General features: G+C 36.8%; 1 protein-coding gene across 1 annotated transcript in view; it reads left to right on the top strand.

Moving 5' to 3' along the window:
• PSPC1 (paraspeckle component 1) overlaps positions 1–22,317 on the top strand; it is a 71,170-nt gene that overhangs the window by 19,554 nt on the left and 29,299 nt on the right. Inside the window, exons 3-5 of the mRNA XM_032838211.1 lie at positions 3,496–3,591; positions 7,126–7,322; positions 15,788–15,872. Of these exons, the coding sequence (XP_032694102.1) occupies positions 3,496–3,591; positions 7,126–7,322; positions 15,788–15,872 (378 nt within the window). The remainder of the gene's footprint in view (positions 1–3,495; positions 3,592–7,125; positions 7,323–15,787; positions 15,873–22,317) is intronic.

The raw sequence follows: 22,317 nt of genomic DNA, 5'->3' as shown, positions 1-22,317 counted from the left end.
CGTGGCTCGATCCCGGGACCCTGGGAGGCAGAGGCTTTAACCCACTGAGCCACCCAGGTGCCCCAAAATCCCTTTTTTTTTAAACACCAGAAGATCAAAGTGAAATAAACAAGTTGTGTGAGATAATGGACAAGGGGAATTTTTACAGGGAGTAGTGCATACTGTGAAACCTTAAATGTTCACATTGCTTTTGCTTATGTAAATAGGAAAACAAGAGTTACCTAGGCATACCTGCTGGTGGTGGAAGTATAAATTACTATGTTCACATTTTAGCATATAACCCAACAAAAAAAAAAAAGAGAGTCCCTTAAGGACTTTTCTTGAACACTACATGTAGTCATTTTGTTTTATGTAATATGATGAATGTGGTTGTGACTGATGGATCTTTGCTTACTTATTCATGTATCTCTTTAGAAATGGAATTCCAGGAACAAGGTATAAATATATGCTTTGGTCAAGTTTTGTCTCAGAGGGCTGTATTTACCCCCATGTATTAGTGTGTCTGGTGGTCTGTATTCATATGTTGAAAATTCAAAATTTATGGTTTAAAAACTCAGCATTATTTGAGAGTATAGTAGAGATGTCATTATATTCTCTAATTTTGTTCACATTTCCTTGACTTCATAAAATTAATCTTGTCAATTCTAAGTAATTCTGTCATGTTCTGAGTGTGAATGATTTGCTTAGTATGTTTTCCTTCTTGTGTCTCCTGATTTTTCTCTTGGGGGGTAGTGCCCTTCTGGTATTGAAGTGGGGTGGGGGTGAGTTTGTCTTTGTTGGCTTCTGCTGAGGTGTAGTTCTTATCTGGGCCTATTATTCTGATGTTTGTGGTCCTGCAATGGCTTCCAGTGGGTAAGTAGATAATTTAGTGTATCTTCTTTCATTTGTCTTTGGGCCTCTCTGGGTCCTCTTAGAAGTACCATGTCCTCCCATGGGTATAGGAACTCTTAGCTATTTTTTTCTATGTGATTGGGTTGCATGTGATACTTGAGGCTGTATTTACTCATTCTTTATCACACTTTAATTTTTTACATGTTGTACCAATTGAGGCCTTTTTTCTTTTGGGTTTCCGCTCAGTTTATTTGAAGTTTCTATAATCCCATTGTGTCCATCACTCCAAGGTATTCCACATTTGCTTCTATTTCCTTTTCTCTCTAAAATGTCTTTACTAGCGGGGCACCTGGGTGGCTCTGTCAGTTGAGCATCTGCCTTTGGCTCGGGTCATGATCCCAGGGACCTGGGATCAAGCCCTCCATCAGGCTCCCTGCTCAGCTTTTCCTTTTCCCTCTGCCATTCACTCCACCACTTGTGCTCTCTGGCTCTCTCTTTCTGTCAACAGAAAAAAGAAAAAAGAAAAAAAATTAAATGTCTTTAACTAGTCCAGGAGTCATTTTTTAAAAGTAAGTATTTTATTTTTAAGTAACCTCTATACCCAACATGGAGCTCATACTCAAAACCCTGAGATCAGGGGCGCCTGTGTGGCTCAGTGGGTTAAAGCCTCTGTCTTCGGCTTGGGTCATGGTCCCGGGGTCCTGGGATGGAGCCCCACATCGGGCTCTCTGCTCAGCAGGGAGCCTGCTTCCTCCCCTCTCTCTCTGCCTGCCTCTCTGTCTACTTGTGGTCTCTATCAAATAAATAAATAAAATCTTAAAAAAAAAAAAAACAACAACCCTGAGATCAAGAGTTGCATGCTGTACCAACCAAGCCAGCCAGGTGCCCCTCCGAAGGAATCATTTTTTTATATAAAATGTAGACAAAAAGTAGACAGACAAAAAAATTCAAAAAGTAGACAAAATTAACAAAACAACTGGTTGGAGATGGTGCTCTAGTATCAATAGAAGGCCCTAGCCATAAGAAAGCTTGATGTGGATCTTCATGTACTGATGCCATTTTGAACCTGTCAAATGCATAAGCTGTATTCTGAGTGTGACAGTTGGGAGGCAGGAGCGGGAAGAACCAAAGCCTCTTCAAGACTGGATTAGGCAGCCATGCCCTCCAGGGGTATTACAGATGATATGAAGATGATTGTGATGATAGCAATGACAACAATCCCAGCTATGACAATGAGGGTGTCATCACTAATAGTTTGACAGGATCTGTAAATCTTTAGGGTGCTTCTTTCTCACCCACCTGATCATCCCTGATTCATTCTTTGGATGAGGCACAAAATCCTCTCACAAAAACTAAATCCAGTGCATTCTTTTATCACTGAAAACACACCAGTCCTAGTATTTGCTAATTTGAAAAAAACGTTAAAAATATTTTTGCATCATTTTGGAAATGAGTCGAACCTAAGCTACAAGAGAGTATTATTAAAAAACACACATGGATACTGTATTCAGTAGTTGTGGTTTTAAAATCCTGTGCTTGACTATAAAAGCCTTATAAGCAAAGTTAATGAGTAATAGTGCAAAAAGTTTAAAATCAGCATATCATTTGTTGATATCTGTTTCATTTTCCTGTTTTGTCTTCCTCAGTGAGTTTTCCCATCCTTTTGTTTTACTTGGGAAAGTAGCAAAGAAGGAGGATTTTTAAGTCATATCTTTCATCACCCCACTGTTGCTTCCTCTTGTCCCCAACCTCCACCTTGAACATGGCTGTGTCTTCTGGCTCCCCTTCTTCCCTTTTGCTTGGCTGCTTGGCTCATGTATTTTATTACATTTTATTTTTTTTAAAGATTTTATTCATTTATTTGACAGAGAGATCACAAGTAGGCAGAGAGGCAGGAAGAGAGAGGGGGGGGAAGCAGGTTCTCTGCTGAGCAGAGAGCCTGATGCGGGACTCGATCCCAGGACTCTGGGATCATGACCCGAGCCGAAGGCAGAGGCTTTAACCCACTGAGCCACCCAGGGGCCCCTGGCTCATGTATTTTAGATGTCACTTTAGGTTTTATTTTCATTTTTATTATTTTTAAGGTTTTATTTATTTACCAGAGAGCACACACAAGCAGGGAGCGGGAGAAGCAGGCTCCTCGCTGAGCAGGGACCCCGATGCATTTCTCAATCTCAGGACCCTGGGATTATGACCTAAGCTGAAGGCAGATGCTTAACCAACTGAGCCATCCAGGCATCCCTCATTTTAGGTTTTAGAAAGGCTTTCTGAGTAAGAGTTGGTTAGGCACAGGGAGGCTGGGAGGTGGGAATTTGAGGTGGTAGGATATGGGAGTGATGATTCCACAGAAAACGTGAATTAGGTACTCATTCTTTTCTATCATAATTTGTAAAAGTTAACTATAGTGATTATGCAGGTTCAGAGATGTTGATTTACTCCTCTGTTTTGAGTGGGGTATGCTCTATAAAGCATTCATCTTTGTCTGACTTAGATGCTTATTTGTATCTTGATGCAGTAAATGTTTACTGACTGATTTTAAGAGTATGTGACATTTTTCTCAAGAGAGAAATTTCCCACATATATATCTTGGAATTATTATAAAGAATTTCTAGGGGGATTTTAATTCCAGACACCATATTAACTCTTACGCTTTTACCTACCCAGGACCCCTCGTCCAGTCATTGTGGAGCCTATGGAGCAGTTTGATGATGAAGATGGCTTGCCAGAAAAGCTAATGCAGAAAACCCAACAATATCATAAGTAAGATTTTATTAATAAAGATATTTTATATATTTGCCATCAAGGATATTTATTACATCACATCTGTTATCAAGTATTGTTGGATTATAAGGTATTCTGTTCAGTCATATAGTCTGGTTAGTAGAGTGTCCTGGTCTACCAGGAGTTTTATTCTTCTTTTGTATATGGGTAGAACATTAACTTAGAAAAGTCTGCTTTTATAATTGAGGCAGGTGTGGGTAGGTAGATGGAGGCTATCTGTATAATTTAGACACTTCTTTAATTAATATATTTTAAAAATATTTTTTAATTAGTATATTTTAGGTGTACTGTTTCTTTAATTAGTATATTTAGGTGTACTGTAAGTTAAAGGGAGACTTTTGGTGGGGGTAAAGCCTGGAAGATCCTAGTTATTTACCTAGGGTAAGCCCACGATAAGCAAAAAGAAAAGTAGCCTGTTTTTGGAATGTGCATTATTCTTTTACCAGTTGCTTTTTGCTCAGTAATTGAGAAATATCTTTTATAAAATACCATATTTTGTTGTTTTAACCCGTTACTTGTTCATTATGCTGAATAAAACTAATATATTTGCATGCATGAATTCAATAAATACTGGAGAGCTTTTGTGCTAGGCACTGATCCACGTGCTATCTGTGCAACTTTGAACTGTTTTTTGCCTTCCTGATGCTTATATTTCTGGTGGTGGAGATACAAGAAATAGGAAACAAAAATTATAAAACTTTTATTAAATTGTGAGAATTACTATTTAAAAATCAGTACTAACATAAGGTGTAAAAACTGTGTGTATATTTAAAGTTGATTAATACTGGCAAATGGTTTTCCAGAAATACACCAGTCTTCTCTTGGTGTATGTATAAAGGTATTTTTCTTCATTGTGATAGAAAGATGAGTGTATGATTTTAAGATTGATGGCGGATGTTCGAAATGATATCTTATGCGTTATTTTAATAAATAACGTTATACGTTATTTTAATTAGCATTTTTTTAGTGCAGTTGAATGTTTTTCTTTGTAGTTGACTTAAATGAGTAATATGAATGCTTGTTATATGCCTGGTGCAGGAGATGTATCAGTGAGCAAAATAGGCCAGAAATTCATGCTATGTGAGGGTGGTAAGGAGGGTAAAGAATAAAATTAGTAAAACAGATATGGCAGAAAGATGGGAAAGTGGATGCTGTGGAGCAGAGTAGTGTGCTGCTTTGTATGGGTGGTTGGGGAAGCCCACCTTCGAGGGTGACATTTGATTAAGAGCTTGAAGGAGTGGGAAGGAAGAAGCTAGCTATGTAGGGTCAGAAGTGGGATGAAGTAGAATAGTGATCTCAGCAGAGGAAATAATAACTATAAAGGCTTTGAGGGAGGATTCTGGCAAGTTCTAGGAACAGTAGAAAGGCCAGTTTATCTGGACAATAGTGAGTAAGGAGGGAAAATAGTAGGGAGGAGGTAGGGATAGGACCTTGGGAAGAGTGCAGATTGTTGTGCTTTACTGACTTATATTTTATGAGAAAGGAAGGAGCAGCATAGTGACTTAATCTTAACAGTAGCTTTTGGGCTACCGTTTTAAGAATAGATTTGTAAAGAACCAAGAGTGGAATTGGGGGGATGGTAAATTAGGAGCCTGCTGAAATGGGAGCTTATAGGGGTGATGGTGAAAAGTGGTCAGAATCTGGATATAGTTTGGAAAATAGACTTTGGATTTTGCTGATGGATGTGGGAGAAAGAGCGTTAAAAGCATGATTACATGGTTTTTGGCAGAAGTAACCAGGAATATGGAAATTTCTAATGATCGATCTAGAGAATCTTGTAGAAGGAGCAGTTTTGGGGGAGGAAGTTCAGGAACCTTGTTTTAGACATGTAAGTTTGACATGGTTTCCAACACCCAAATGGAGATGTCCAGTAAGTAGTTGGATTTGCATCGGGAATTTAGATGAGCTTTCTGAGGTACAGTTACCGCATATGTAACTATGTCAAAGGATTGAGCCCTGGAATACTCTAGTATATAGAAGTTGGGATGCACAGAAGGAATTAGCAAAGAGTGGGAACAGTCATTGCTGTAGCAGGGAATCAACCAGCAGTGTGTCCTGGAAGCAAGGGAAGAAAATATTTTAGGGGAGAAGGATCAGTAGTATAATCATTAGTAATTCAGAACCATTTTAATATCTCATATAACGCTATTTTTCAAAGACTTACTATGATTTCCTAGTCACTTGACTTTTTTTCTGGTTATCATTTACCATTACAAATTTGAACTAGAGCATACTTTGGGATTCAAGAATCAGAAAACTGGAATTATAAGGGCATTACAAAAAGTGGAATTTATATGCATATAGGAATATTTATTTATATAATGATTTAATTACCCAGCAAACCTTACAAATCTCATTATATTTCCAGTTTTGCTATTAAAGAGTTATGCTCAGAAGGGAATGTTCACAAAGCCCAAGCAACATGATTCAAAATTTAATTCTAAATCCTCAAATCCATATTGGAGAAAATGAAGATTTTTTAGTATTTGTGATTATAGTCAAAGTCTGATTTAGGAACTACTGACAGATAATTCTTTGAGAAAAATTAGTAGGTGGTTGATCCCCACCCTCTATTCCTTTGCCTTTTCCAGTCAGTGTTTTCAAAGGAAAAGGTCCAAGTTGGTTTTTTAGGTATACAATACCAGGTCACGGTTAACTTTGATTTTCCGTATGTGCCTCTGAAAATCTTTAATGCTGTTTCTTGTTATTATATCTTTTCTTCTGTGACAGCCTCCCTTTTTATCTCCCAAATTTGTCTGCCTACCCATTTTCCCCAAAATAAAAGTTAAAATTTAGGATTATAAGGCATCTATACTTTAACTTGTGGGATAGGGATTATGTTTTTATTAATATTTCTTTATAGAAGCTATGATAGGCAAGAATAATTAAAAATTCTTTGAATTTCAGGTACATTCATAAATCTTTCTTTTTTTTCTTAATTTTTGGTCATTTCTTTGCTGATCTTTTATTCGTTCAAGAAATAAATGTTAATTGTATACAGTGTGCCAGATACTGTGCTAAGGTTAATTGAGGTACAACAATTAACAGACATATTTACAAGTGAAGCCTTTATTTTTTGGCTTTGCCTATTAATCTAGCACGTAACACTCAACTATCTGCTTTTATTACTATTCCTAAAAGCTAATACTTGTAGAAAAAAAATTGATCTACACTATTTAGGGCATATTTGTTTCATGTGTTGCAGATTGCCTTATGTAAAATTATTTGTTGAGTGAAAATCAGAAAGCCTTATTAAAGGTGATAATTAGGGGAGTACAGCTTGTAGTATCAGATTGCTTAGGTTTGAGTCCTGGTTCTCTTCTTACTAGCTGCATTCTTGGGCAGTTTCTTAAACTCATGGTTGTTAAAACATGTATTATAATACTGACCATGAGGTAAATCTGACACAGTGCCATGAACATTATAACTGCTTAGTAAATGGTAGTCCTTATTATTCATACTTGTTTTGACTTTTAAACATACATTTCTGTATGTTTTCAAATGTAAACTTAGGGAAAGAGAACAGCCACCACGTTTTGCTCAACCTGGAACCTTTGAATTTGAGTATGCATCTCGATGGAAGGCTCTTGATGAAATGGAAAAGCAGCAGCGTGAGCAGGTTGATAGAAACATCAGAGAAGCCAAAGAGAAACTGGAAGCAGAAATGGAAGCAGCTAGGCACGAACACCAATTAATGTTAATGAGGCAAGGTAAAAATGGGTTTTCATGTAGATACAGTATGATTTTTTTTTTTTAAGTCTTGTTTATATTTCCCAGGGATACCTGTTATTTAAGTTGCCTGTTACGAGTTTTGAGCTAGTTGGAACTTCCACTGTGTTAGAAACAAAAATCTCCCTTTTCCAAGAGAACTTCCTTTAAAAAAAAAAACCAGAAAAGCAAAAATAACTTACTAAAATAAGTTTTTGGGTGCCTGGGTAGCTAAGTTGGTTAAGTGTCTGATTCTTTTTTTGTTTGTTTTCTTTTTAAAAGATTTTATTTATTTATTTGACAGAGAGTGAGAGAGGGAACACAAGCAGGGGGAGTGGGAGAGGGAGAAGCAGGCTTTCCACTGAGCAGGGAGCCTGATGTGGGGTTTGATCCCAAGACCCCAGGATCATGACCTGAGCTGAAGGCAGATGCCCAATGACTGAGCCACCTTGGCGCCCCACAGTGTCTTACTGTTGTTCTCAACTCAGGTCTTGATCACAGGGTTGTGAGTTCAAGCCCCATGTTTAAAAAGGAAAAAAAGGGCACCTCAGGGTGTGTAGATTTGTCATAAAGTCACATACCAAGATTTTGTTTTGGTGTACACCTGACACTAATATAACACTGTATGTTGACCAACTGGAATTAAAACGTTTTAAAAAAGATTTTGTTTATTGGAAAGAAGAATTATGACAAACTCTGGCTATTTAAGATTGTACTATGGGGGGGCACCTGGGTGGCTCACTGGGTTAAGGCCTCTGCATTTGGCTCGGGTCGTGGTCCCGGGGTCCTGGGATCGAGCCCCGCGTCTGGCTCTCTGTTCGGTGGGGAGCCTGCTTCCCCTTCTCTCTCTCTGCCTACTTGTGATCTCTCTTTCTCTCTGTCAAATAAATAAAATCTTAAAAAAAAAAAAAAGATTGTACTGTGGGTCAGAAGATTACAGATTACAGATGGATATTCTTTGGCAGGGGTGAAAAAGATTCATGTGTGCTGATAAATATGGGGATTCATGCAGACTGAATTCTTTGTAGTTGGCAAGAATATTTGAAACAGCTTACTGAACCTTTAAGAGCACTCTTAATGGGTGATCATCTGTTCTCATATTCACTGGTCAAATACCTAACATGACAAGCTGCTTAAATATATCTAGAAGCTCACTTATCCCCTGTCTTCTTGGTGGTTTCCTTTTATGCCTATCTTTATTGTTTATCTCTTCTCCTCTTTTCTGTTCTTTAGCTCTCCAAATAATTTCTTCTGGTCATTCCTGTCACTCATTTTTCAACTATCCATAATAGGTATTATATTTCTTTTTTTTTTTTTTAATTTTATTTATTTATTTGACAGACAGAGACCACAAGTAGGCAGGGAGGCAGGCAGAGAGAGAGAGGAGGAAGCAGGCTCCCTGCTGAGCAGAGAGCCCTATGCTGGGCTCCATCCCAGGACTCTGGGATCATGACCTGAGCCGAAGGCAGAGGCTTTAACCCATTAAGCCATCCAGGCGCCCCAAGGTATTATATTTCTTAAAATAAGCATTTGATTGCTTTCTATTTGGCTGTTAATTTTTTTTTTTAAATTTAGCATTTCAGTGTACCTACTTTCTCTTGGCTACCCCTAGAGATAAAGGCACCAGGATGCCTAGATTTCTTCAGTAAACTTCTTACTAGACTGTCGTTTAATCCTGGTCTCCTCTGAACTATTCTTTATACTAGAGCCAGTATTTCTTTTAAAGGTGAAAAATATGATCATTCATCTTTCAGTCCTTTTGTTAGATTCTTGATTCTTAAAAGTCTTGGGTTTATTTTTTTCTGATCAGTAAATATTTATTGAATATATGATCAAGTCACTAAGTAACTGCTGAAACTATAGAAACTAGTCAGACATTTCTGGTTTCACTTGGGTGCTAAACTTAGTTCTGTAAGTTCACTCTTCTAAGAAAATTGAACTCATTTATATTACATAATATAAGTCTCTTATCTAGCAGAAAATTTTAAATTGTTTTATAAGATAAGGTTATAGAATCATTGACTGCTTAGAGATGGAAGAGAGATCTTCAAGGTTATCTAGTCTGGTGGTTTTGTGGTTTTAAAATTTGGTTATATATCACAATCAACTGGGAAATTTTTTAAAATTTAATTTCCTGGACCCCATGATTACTCTAGTACTTCTGATCAATATGAATTATTTTCTTCTCATAGCCTGCTGGGCACTTTGCCACTGTCTAAGGTCATGTTATAGTTAGGACATAACATTGATTAAATATGGAAGCATTTGTACTACAAGAGATTTGTTGCTGATGATGACAAACAATTGTGTAATAGTCATGACTTCACATATTTTTTAATGTCAGCTGTAGAAGACACTGAGATATTTGAGGATATAGGGATGACAAAGAACGTTTCTTTTGGCCTCATAAAGTTCTTCTGAGCTCTTAGATTTGCCTCATCCCTAAGGCTTAACTTTTGAAGCAGAATAATTTTGCAAAGTTATTTTCCATGAACTTTTTTTTTCCATTGCTTTTTGTGTGTTTCTTTATAACCCCTGTTAACAATATTTTGGTTTACAGTATTATTAGAAAAGCACATTGTGTAGTATAGCCTACTCCTTCTGGGTTTACTTCTGCTGAAGTACATCTTGTATTTTAGCAAAAGTCTGCAGGTGATAAATTTTAGTGTTTGTGTAAAATTTTTTTAAAATTTATACTTTGGTTCTACAATTTTATATTTCATACAGCATTTCTAAGGATTTATTCAGCTTGAGGAGGAACTTTAGGTAATTGTTGTTCTGTTGCTGTGCAGAAACAAACAGCTCTTTAGTTCACCTATTATGGAAATAGGAAACTCAAATAGTATAGAAAAAGTGTCTCCTCCCCTTCCTTCCTCCACTTTCTACTGTCTTGTAGGAATCATAGTTTCTTTTGTACCTTGCAGTTTCTTTTGTATATCCCTTAATGAAAAGAAAACTTGACTATGTCAGTAGATATGTATATGTATTTATAACCAAAAAAATCCCCTATTTATCTTTTTCTGTACCTTGCTATTGTACTTTCTACAGAAGATGTGCTTCATCTTTTAAATGGGTGCATGATACTATTAAATGGATATAATTAATTTAACTCATCCTCTGTTGATTGATATCTGGTTCTTTTTCCAGTTAGTAAAAGCAGTGCTTCATATGTATGGATCGTAGCAAAATTTTGTAAATTTTTTTTTAAATTTTGTAAATCTTAATTCTTAAAAGATACACCAATATGTTTTAATAATTGTACTTTTGTACCTTGCTGATGTTTATTTAATCCTTTCTAGATCTAAATCCATTATACTATTATAGGTTATTTTTCCTTCTCCCTGTTTTTGATCATCAGCATAAGAAGCAGTTCGAGTTTTCTTCATGGTTATTTTTGTATTATCTTTGTTCCTATAGTTTATAAACTTTGAGTAGATGAGATTAACTGCCATACATTTGTTACTACTCTCTCCTCTTCCACCACTGGAATTTTAGGATTATATTATCAGTGTTTATGTATGCCCTCGTACTGATAAATCAAGTAGAGGAAGTAAATTGCCTTTAAGTGTCTTTTTTTTTTTTTTTTTTAAAGATTTTATTTATTTATTTGACAGAGAGAGATCACAAGTAGACAGAGAGGCAGGCAGAGAGAGAGAGAGGGAAGCAGGCTCCCTGCTGAGCAGAGATCCCGATGCGGGACTCGATCCCAGGACCCTGAGATCATGACCTGAGCCGAAGGCAGCGGCTTAACCCACTGAGCCACCCAGGCACCCCTTTAAGTGTCTTTTGATCCTAATTACTGAAGGGGGAAAAAAAAAAACAAGGAAATAGGCATAATTTATTCCTCCTTCATTTTCTTTTCCTCTCAAAATTTATTTTTGCATCTGATTTATGACATTTTTTTCTTTTTATTTTATTTTTTACTTTTTTAAGATTTTATTTATTTATTTGACAGAGATCACAAGTAGGCAGAGAGGCAGGCAGAAAGTGAGAGGGAAGCAGGCTCCCCGCTGAGCAGAGAGCCTGATGCGGGGCTCGATCCCAGGACCCTGGGATCGTGACTTGGGCCGAAAGCAGAGGCTTAAACCCACTGAGCCACCCAGGCACCCCAAGTTTTTTCTTTTTAGTGGAAAAGCTGATTTTATTTTTCTGGTGTTGCAGTACATTCAGTTTTTACTTAGTAGTTTTCAATTACACAATACAGTATTATCAACTATAGTGGCTACATTGTATGTTGAATTTTCAGGCCTTATTATTACAGGTGAAAGTTTTTACCTTTATATCAAGCTTTCCTTATTTACCCCACTTCCCAGCCTCTGACAGCCACTTTTTTACTAATTTGTTTCTATGAGTTTTTCGGATTCCACATGTAAGTTCTAGGCAATATTTTTGTTTGTTTGTTTGTTTGGTTGGTTGGTTTATTTTTGGCATATTTTACTGAGCTGTAATGCCCTCAGGGTTTATCCATGTTTTTGGAAACATAGGGTTTCATTTTCTTGTGGCTGAATAATATTCTGTTGTGCGTATGTACATATGTATGTACGTATACACACCACATCTTTATCCATTAACTCGTTGATGGATGTTTAGGTTGTTTCCATATGTTCACTGCTGTGGATAATGTTGGCAGGAACAGGGAAGTGCACATAACTCTTCAATATCATGTTTTCATTTCAGCTTAATGTTCTTTCATTATAATCCTCACATGTTGAAATCTTGACCCTACTTTAAATAGATGAGCCATGACTTTTCTGTTCATTTGATTGATGTTTATCCTCATGATTTAAGGAAGGGTTCATAAAAACAACATTCCTTGCAGTCTATGTCTTCTAAAATATTATCTTTGATCCTTATATTTTAAACTGGTGTTTGAAACTCATGGATCTTTTTCTCTCTCCCTTTCTTAAGTACTTGATAGCATGTTTCATTGTTTTCTAACATTGGATGTTTCTGTGGGGATGTTTCTCTGAAGTAAGCCTGAATTTTTTTCTGTCTCGTAAGTGACTTGATTTGGATTCTTCTTTTTTAATTTTATTTTTATTTCTTATTATTTATTTTGTTTTTTATTAACATATAATACATTATTTGTTTCAGGGGTATAAGTCTGTGATTCATAGTATTACACAATTCACAGCGCTCACCATAGCACAGACCCTCCCCAGTGTCCATCACCCAGCACCCACATCTCTCCCACCCGCCTTCATTCCAGCAACCCTCAGTTTGTTTCCTAAGATTAAGAGTCTCTTACGGTTTGGCTCCCTCTCTGGTTTTGTCTTGTTTCATTTTTCCCTCCCTCCTTCTATGATCCTCTGTCTTGTTTCTCAAATTTCTCGTATCAATGAGAGCATGTGATAATTGTCTTTCTCTGACTTATTTCACTTAGCCTAATACCCTCTAGTTCCATGTCATTGCAAATGGCAAGATTTCTTTTTTTTGATGGCTTGATAATATTCCATTGTATATATATATATCTCCCCATCTTCTTTATCCATTCAAGTGTTGATGGACATCTAGGCTCTTTCCATAGTTTGGCTATTGTGGACATTGCTGCTATAAACATTGGGGTGTATGTGTGGATTCTTTCTTCTTAAGTCAAGTCCAGTAATTTAACCCAGGATGTGTTCCCTGCCCCCCACCCCGCCCCAGACATTTTGTTAATTTTTTTTTCCTTTTCTTTTTTTCTTTTTAAGTAAGCTCCATATCCAGAATGGATGGAGCCCAACACAGGTCCTGAACTCAAAACCCCAAGATCAGGAGTCAAATGCTTAACTGAGCCACCCAGGCATCCCTTGTTAAGAGAAATTTTAAACATAATGTTGAAGGGATCTTAAGGTGTTTACTACTTAGATTCTTTTACTAACATTTTATTGTACTTTATTATATTTTTCTATCTTTTCGTTCTAGTAATTAAGATACATCTTGTTTTAATATCATAGTGTTTCAGCTTTTCTTTGGGACTAAATATGCCCTTAAAATCTATAGATTCAGTGCCTATATTTCTGGAAAATAGACTCTTAGATCAGAGAGTATATATGGGTTGAGAAAACACAGTCCAGATCAAACTTTAAATTTGTCTTTATTCCCAGATATTCCCATATATTTATATTATATTGAAATTATAGATGTAATTTTATGTTCTTTGTCATTAAATTAGGAAAGCACTTTCACATATTTTTTGGCCTAGTAATAAGTAGTGCTGCAGCTGATGTCTTTATGTGTATGGATGGATGCCTTTGGATTTTTTTTTTTTTTTTTAAAGAAAATTCCTTGTGACTGTGATTTACTGCATCAAAGATTGAAAACATCCCAGATATATATAGATACATATAAATATATATCTATATCTATATATATATATATTTTTTTTTTTTTGGTAACTTATTCCCCCATAAGGATATTACTTTGGCACTGTACAAATATGTAAGCTTTATTGAAATTTCAGGAACTTCAGATATTAGCAACTTAAAAGAAATAATTTACTAAATGTAAATGGTAGTTTTGCTTTAAGTTGATAGTGCTCTTAAATTGGATAATGTGCTTTTATGAAAACTTTATTTTTGGATTCTTTGAGCTATATTATATCAGCGTTAACGGGTGAGAAAAATACTACCTGAGAGGTTAAAGCAGTTTTCTCAACCGGCACAGCTTAGAAGGAGAAAGTCCATTTGTCAGAAAATAAATGTTTATGTTTTTTTCTTACTCCTGGAAGAAACTGTAATGCATATTTTTACATTATTACATATTTGTAATTTGTCCCTGATTTAAGAGCAGCTAACCTGCAAAACCATGACAAAATTGTTACAGGATATACTGGATAGGCTTTTCTTCGATAATTAATGATCATAGTACACTTTGTACATTTTGGCTTATTGGAGCATTTCCTCTTAGGAATATAAGCAGATTATATATTTTTGGTGTCTACTAGGTTTCTCCAGCTAAAGCAATTATCTAATAGTTTATGGTTCTCAATGTTTATACAGTGGAGTCAGCTCTGGTGCTTCAAAAAAACATTGATGTCTCCATCACAAGAGATTTTGATTTAATTGGTCTGGTTAAAAGGTACTTAGATAGTTCTAAAAAGCAATTAAGGTTGACAACTAATGGTCTCAATGTTTGAAATTATTGTAGTAGGTTTTGATGGTTTTTAAGGTAGCTAAGTGTTTTGAGGCATCTTGTTGGAATCCCCTGGTCACTACCTTACCCTAGCTGGATGGTTATACATTGATAAATCTGAATCTTTTTTCTTTGACCTAAGTAATACATAATTCAGTCTGTTTTCATTCATTAAAATGGGGAAGATAATGTTTACCTTGTTAGGGTTATGATGCCTACTTTGTTATGGTTATATTATTAGGGCTCTTGGCATGTAGAATAACTGTAACTGTTAGTATTTTGTTTTTTAAGTTTTTGATATAGTGATTTATTAAGAAATGCTTAATTGAGGTAATTTATGTTTACATTAGAAATTTCAGATAATATGATAAGAGGAAAGGGAAATAAAAGCAACCAATAATTGTGCCACCCAGAGTAGTTCAATATTTTTTAATCCATATGTGTATGCACACATAGTTTGGTAAGATAATTCAAAGATTTTTATAGCACATGGGCAAAGATGTACTTTTTCTAATCTTAAACTACTCTGGAACCCTTGTTCTTGATGATATGGCAGGGATTGGTGACTCTGGGAATGTTCATCTTGTTTATTTTTAAATTTTTTTTTGAAAGATTTCATTTATTTATTTGACAGATCACAAGTAGGCAGAGAGGCAGGCAGAGAGAGAGAGGGAGAATCAGGCTCCCTGCTGAGCAGACAGCTCGATGCGGGGCTTTATCCCAGGGATCATGACTTGAGCCAAGGCAGAGGCTTTAACCCACTGAGCTACCCCGGTGTCCCTGTTCATCTTGTTTAAAGTAATCTTGTTAGTATCAGAATTCAGCCCTTCCTCACTTATAAGAATTCTCTCATTGCCTTTTTTCATAAGAAATTGATTTTGTGTGGGAGGAATCTTACGCTAATTTTACTGGTAGAGATACTCTTTGGAAGTTAAACGGTATCCCATTATTCTTACTGTTTGTTCTTATGTGCCCTCTGCTCATGTCTCCCAAGGCATCTTTCTGGGCTTTATATTCCCAGCTGAATATATGAAAATATAGGTACCATTTATTCTGTTTTTAGTATGTTCCAGGCTTTACATTAAAACAGTTACTACCCATTTTAATTACTTAACATAAGGATAAATTTTATTATTTTCATACATATGAAGAAACAGGCCCAGAAAAGATACTTATTTGACTCATTACATAGCTTGTAATCTTCCATTATAAAATAATATACAAAAAGAGCTAGGTGTATGAGTATGAATAAGTTACTAAATGTATTGCCAGCAATAGAGAACTGTGTGATTACGGATTTAAAAAATACAGAAAGGGAAGGTAAAAATATTAATGTGTAATCAATATTTTATAGATCTCATGAGGCGTCAAGAAGAACTCAGACGCTTGGAGGAACTCAGAAACCAAGAGTTACAAAAACGGAAGCAAATACAACTGAGGTAAAAGAACATCATTGTAATATATATGTGAATATATGTAGTTTTCATTGTGTTTTTAATAAAATTCCCTACTGCCTACTATAAACAAGTTGTACAAGTTGGAAAATACAGAAAAAAATAACAAAATGTGTCCATATTTTGACTGTACTCTGGGAATCATTCTATAAATTAGCATAATTTTTTGGAACTATGATTTTTTTTTTTAAGATTTTATTTATTTATTTGACAGACAGAGATCACAAGTAGGCAGAGAAGCAGGCAGAGAGAGAGAGAGGAGGAAGCAGGCTCCTTGCTGAGCAGACAGCCAGATGCGGGTCTTGATCCCAGGACCCTGGGACCATGACCTGAGCGAAGGCAGAGGCTTTAACCCACTGAGCCACCCAGGCACCCCGGAACTATGATTTTTTTAAGCTGGTTATGGACATTTGATTGCATTCACTGTGAACTTACATCAGGGGCTTAGGTATTGCATATAATTTGTTGTAAGAATGTACTGTGGTTTACTGGATCATTTTTCTAGAGATGGATATTTTAGTTTTTAGTTTCAGTTTCTAGTTTTTCCATGTGTATAATACTATTGTGAATGCTTTTATATATCTTTGTGCTTCTGATAATTTGCTTAAAAAGATTTGTGGGAGTGGAATACATGATAAGAGATATGGGTATTTAAAGTCTCAGTGTAAAATGGGCAACTGTAATGGTCAACTTCAAGTCTTCTAGGTTAAATAAGGACTTTGAGGAGTGGTTGATCCAAGATGTATTAAAAAAAAAATTAACAGGACGCCTGGGTGGCTCAGTGGGTTAAGCTGCTGCCTTCGGCTCAGGTCATGATCTTAGGGTCCTGGGATCGAGTCCCGCATCGGGCTCTCTGCTCAGCGGGGAGCCCACTTCTATCTCTCTCTCTCTCTCTCTCTGCCTACCTCTCTGCCTACTTGTGATCTCTCTCTGTCAAATAGATAAATATCTTTTAAAAAAATAATAAATAAAAATTAACAGCTTTTCTTGTACTAGCAGTATTTAATTGTGAAATATGAGATAAATGTTACTCTTAAAAGTTGTTAAAAATCAAAATAGTTAGGAAATGTTATGAACAGAGCTATGATAGATTAAAGAAAACTTAATGTGTTTTTTTTTGTTTAAAAGAACTTTTTTTTTTAATTTCTAAAGATTTTATTTATTTATTTGACAGAGAGAGAGAGATCACAAGTAGGCAGAGAGGCAGGCAGAGATAGAGAGGGAAACAGGCTCTCCGCTGAGCAGAGAGCCTGATGTGGGGTGTGATCCCAGGACCCTGAGATCATGACCTGAGCTGAAGGCAGAGGCTTAACCCACTGAGCCACTCAGGTGCCCCTTAAAAAAACTTTTTAAAAATATTTATTTGACAGAGAGAGAGGGAACACAAGCAGGGGTAGTTGGAGAGGGAGGAGCAGTCTTCCTGTTGAACAGGGAGCGTGATACGGGGCTCAATCCCAGATTTCTGGGATCATGATCTGAGTTGAAGGCAGATGCTTAACTGACTGAGCCACCCAGGCACCCATAAAACTTTTTTAAAAATAATTTTAGAGAGAGAGAAAGAGCAAGTGTGGGGTGGAGGGTCAGAGGGAGAGAAGGAATGTCAAGCAGAGTCCCCTCTGAGCACGGAGCCTGCCAGGGGGCAGAATCTCAGGACCCTGAGGTCATGACCTGGCTGAAACCAACAGTCGGATGTTCAACTAACTGTTCCACCTGGATGCCCCAAAGTTTTCTGTGCTTTATTTTATTTATTTATTTTTATAATTTTTATTTATTGATAGAAAACACAAGCAGGAGGAGTAGCAGGCAGAGGGAGAGGGTGGGAGAAGCAGACTCCCCGCTGAGCAGAGAGCCAGATGTGGGCCTCCATCCTAGGACCCTGGTGGGAACATGACCTGAGCTGAAGGCAGTCGCTTAACCATCTGAGCCATTCAGGCACCCTTGTTTTATTTTTTAAAGATTTTATTTAATCATTTGAGGCAGAGAGAGAGAGCATTAACAGGGAGAGAGGCAGAGGAAGAGGGAAAAGCAGACCCCCTTTGAGCTGGGAGCCTGGCTTAACCAACTGAGCTGCCCAGGCACCCCTCAAAGTTTTGTTTTTTAAAGTGTTATAAAAGTAATAAGTGCTTGTGGTAGAAAGTAAGGTGCTTATGGCAAATAAATAAGAAAGAATGCAAAGAGCCTTGAATAGATGTCAAGTGTCTTTATGGTCTGGAGATAGGTATATTCAGTATATTTTAATGTATTTTTTCTAATTTTGTCCCTGCTTTTATCAATGTGTATATGTTTCTGTCTTGCAGTTACTCTGCTCTTTTTTTTTTTTTAATTTTAATTTTTTTTTTAGTTACTCTGCTCTTTAAATTACTTATTCTCAAATTATGATAATTTGGGCAGACAATGTCAGCATTCTGATTATAAGCCTCCACATGCCCCAGCTTGTGAATCAGAAATTATAAGGGTAGAGCCCCACAACCTGTGCTTAGTATTCCAGATGATTGGTGTGCATCATAAAGTTTGAGAATCACTATTATATAAAATTCCCCATATAATCTCCTTACACAAGGGACCTTTTCCCAATTTCTTCATCTTTGTTTTTTTTCCTTTTTATGTTAGAAGTTGTAAGTATTTTAAAGTGTGTTCTACTTCTACAAAGAGAAAGAAGCCTTCCCGCCCAAATATAAAACTCTGACTGCATGTTTCCCTTGTATTTATATTTGCCAATTAGGCTTTTAGAATTAAAAATCTTACCCTTCACTTGCCAAAAAATAAAATAAAATAATTTAACCAGACAATGAGGGAGAATCATAAGAAGGCATTAAAAAAATCCACACAAATGGGGGTACCTGGTTAGCTCAGTCATAGGGCATGCAACTCAGTCTTGGGATTGTCAGTTTGAGCCCCACATTGGGTATAGACATTACTTAAAAATAAAGTCTTTAAAAAACAAACAAATGAATAATTGCAATTGCAAGTAAATAACATTGCATTTCAAGTAAATAACATTAACACTCTGAAAAGGGATGGGGAAGAAAATAAGAAACTTCCATAACTTTTGAAAACACTATCTTGACACTATAGGCCAATTAGAAGAAAAGCAGTATATTTGGTAATCTGGTTAATGTGTTTTTCACAGGAATATGGGTTAGTAGTTCTGAAACTATTTTTTGTATGTACCTTTTTCCCACTTTCATTAGGTCTTTAGTGAAAAGAATGTATATACTTGGGGCGCCTGGGTGGCTCAGTGGGTTAAAGCCTCTGCCTTCAGCTCAGGTCATGATCCCAGGGTCCTGGGATCGAGTCCCGCATCGGGCTCTCTGCTCAGCAGGGAGCCTGCTTCCTCCTCTCTCTGCCTTCCTCTCTGTCTACTTGTGATCTCTGTCTGTCAAATAAATAAAATCTTAAAAAAAAAAAAAAGAATGTATATACTTTTTTGAGCAAACAGATCAGTAAATATAGATAAGGAAACATGGGTTTCTCATTGTTGGAGAAAGAAAAAAGAGAAAAAGGCTAAAACTAAAATGAATCCTGTGATGTTGAATTGGGATCAAGGTTATCAGTAGAACTCAGTGGTATTTAACTTAGAGAAGTACAGATGTGTGTATATATGTAGATTCACATACATACATACATACATTCCATAACTCCTGTCTTCCTAGAAGCAATGATGGGATGCTTCAGTAACAGCACACAGAGAGGGCCTAGATTCTTGTTCCAAACACCATTCTCTAATAAAAGGAGCTAGGGTTTTGTGGAGAAGTAGTTGACTCCTGGACTAAAAAGTCCAGCCTGAGCCTGGAATGTTGTATGAGGGAATAAGAGAGTACAGGTGTACCTCTCATACACTGCAGGTTCAGTACCAGATCACTGGAGTAAAGCAAATATTGCAGTAAGGTATATCAAATGCATTTTTTGCCTTCCCAGTGCATGTGAAAGTTATGTTTACATTATACTGTAGTGTAACAAGTGTGTAAAAGCATTAGGTTTAAAAAAATACACACACCTTAATGAAAAAACACTTTAATTGATAAAAAGTGCTGTCATCTAAGCTTTCAGTGAATTGTAATCTTTTTGTTGGTGGAAGGTCTTTCCTTGATGTTGATGGGCTTCTGCCTGATCAGGGTGGTGGTTGCTAAAGGTTGGGAAGCATGTGGCGGTTTTTGACTTTATTCTATTTCAGCTCTATTTCAGCTGACTGGTCAGGGTGGTGTTTGCTGAAGGTTGGGAAGGCTGTGGCGGTTTTTGACTTTATTCCCCAAACGATTTCTCTAGTTGTGATACTGTTTCATAGCATTTTACCCACAATAGAACTTCTTTCAGAATAGGAATCCTCTTAAACCTCTCTTACAGACATACCTTGGAGATAACTGCAGATTCAGATCTGGACCTGTGCTGTAGAGTGAATATCACAATGAAGTGTGTTAGATGAATTCTTTGGTTTCCCAGCACGTTAATATGTACACCTATAAACTGTAGTTTATGAAGTGTGAAATAGCATTATGTTTTTAAAAAGTGCATGCCCTAATTAAAAAAATACTAATCAGGTTGGTGGTTGGTGAAGGTTGGGTGGTTGTGGTAATTTCTTAAAAGATGATAATTGAAATTTGCTTCATGAATAGTCTTCCTTTCAGAAAGGATTTTTCTGTAGCATGTGGTGCTGTGTAGTACCATTTTATCCATAGTAGAACTTCTTTCAAAATCAGGAGTCTGTCCTCTCAAACCCTGTTGATGGGTTATCAACTACATTTATGTAGTATGCTTAAGTTCTTTGTTGTCATTTCAACAGTCTTCACAGCATCTTCATCAGGAGTAGATTCCATCTCAAGAAACCACTTTCTTTGCACATCCATAGAAGCAGCTCCTCATTCGTTTAAAGTTTTATCATGGGATCGCAGCAATATGCTCCCATCATCAGGCCCCAGTTCTAGTTTGCTTGCTATTTCCACCACATCTGCAGTTACTTCCCTCACTGATGTCTTGAACCCCTCAGCCTGAAAGGCATCCAGAGGGTTAGGTTGGAATGAGTTTCTTCCAGACTCCTGTTAAGGTTGATAGACCTCTTCCTGTGAAACACAGATGTTCTTAATGGCATCTAGAATGGTGAATCCTTTCTAGAAGTTTTTCATTTTACTTTGCTCAGGTCCATCAGAGGAATCATTGTCTACAGCAGCTATAGCCTTATGAAATGTATTTATACATTTATAATATGTATTTATTAAATAATAAGATTTGAAAGTTGCATTTGCTCCTTGAGCTGTGGGCTGCAGGATGGATGTTGTGTCAGCAGGCATGAAACCAGCATTAATCTTTTTGTCTGTTACCATCAGACCTCTTGGGTGACCAGGCGCATTGTCAGTGAGCAGCAATATTTTGGAAGGGATCTTTTTTCCTGATCAGTAGATGTCAGCGGTGGGCTTAAAATACTCAGTAAACCACATTGTAAGTAGATGTGCTGTCATCCAGGCTTTGTTGTTCTATGTATAGAGCACAGGCAGAGTGGATTGAGCGTAATTCTTAAGGGCCCTAGCATTTTCAGAATGGTCGGTGAGCATTGCCTTCATCTTCAGGTCACCAAACAGCATTAAGACAATCAGCCTATCTTTTGAATCCAGGCATTGACCTCTCCTCTGTGGCAATGAATGTCCTAGATGGCATCTTCTTCTAGTATAAGGTTATTTAATCTACACTGAAAATCTGTTGTTTAGTATACCCACTTTCGTTAATTATCTAAGCTAGATCTTCTGGATAACTTGATGGCAGCTTCTGGATCTCTGCTAGCTTCAGACCTTTTCCTGCACCTTCCTCACTTTTTTCATCTTTTTACAATTGAATAGCATTAGGGCCTTGGTCTGGATTAGGTCTTGGCTTAAGGAAGTATTGTGGCTGGTTTGATCTTCTGTGCAGCTACTTAAAAGTCCTCCATTTCAACAAAAAGGCTGTTTTGTTTTCTTATCATTTGTATGTGTTCACTGGAGTGGCACTTTCAGTTTCCCTGAAGAACTTTTCATTTGGCATTTCATTTGCTTAGCTGTTTGCTGTAGGAGGCCCCAACTTTTGGCCTTTTTTGGCTTTGGGAAAGACTTCCTCACTAAGCTTAACCGTTTCTGGCTTTTGATTTAAAGTGAGAGACATGTAGCTCTTTACTTGAACACTCAGACCGTTCTAGGTCTAGGCATCAGCCTAATTTCCATATTGTTGTGTCTCGGGGAGTAGGGAGGCCCACAGAGAAGGAGACAGATGAGAGGGAGAGAGATGGGGGAACAGCTTGTTAATGGAGCAGTTAGAACACACATAGTATTTATTGATAATATTTGGTCTTAATATGGGTATGGTTTGTGGTGTCTCAAAACAATGACAGTAGTAAGCAACATCAAAGATCACACATCACCATTGCAAATATAATAATAATAATGAAATATTGTGATAATTATCTACC

The sequence above is a fragment of the Lontra canadensis genome, unplaced genomic scaffold (assembly GCF_010015895.1).
Source record: "Lontra canadensis isolate GAN:19392208 unplaced genomic scaffold, GSC_riverotter_1.0 scaffold103, whole genome shotgun sequence".
Taxonomy (NCBI): Eukaryota; Metazoa; Chordata; class Mammalia; order Carnivora; family Mustelidae; genus Lontra; species Lontra canadensis.
The sequence above is the reverse complement of the archived record's forward strand: the minus strand, read 5'-3'. Positions and strand labels throughout refer to the sequence as shown.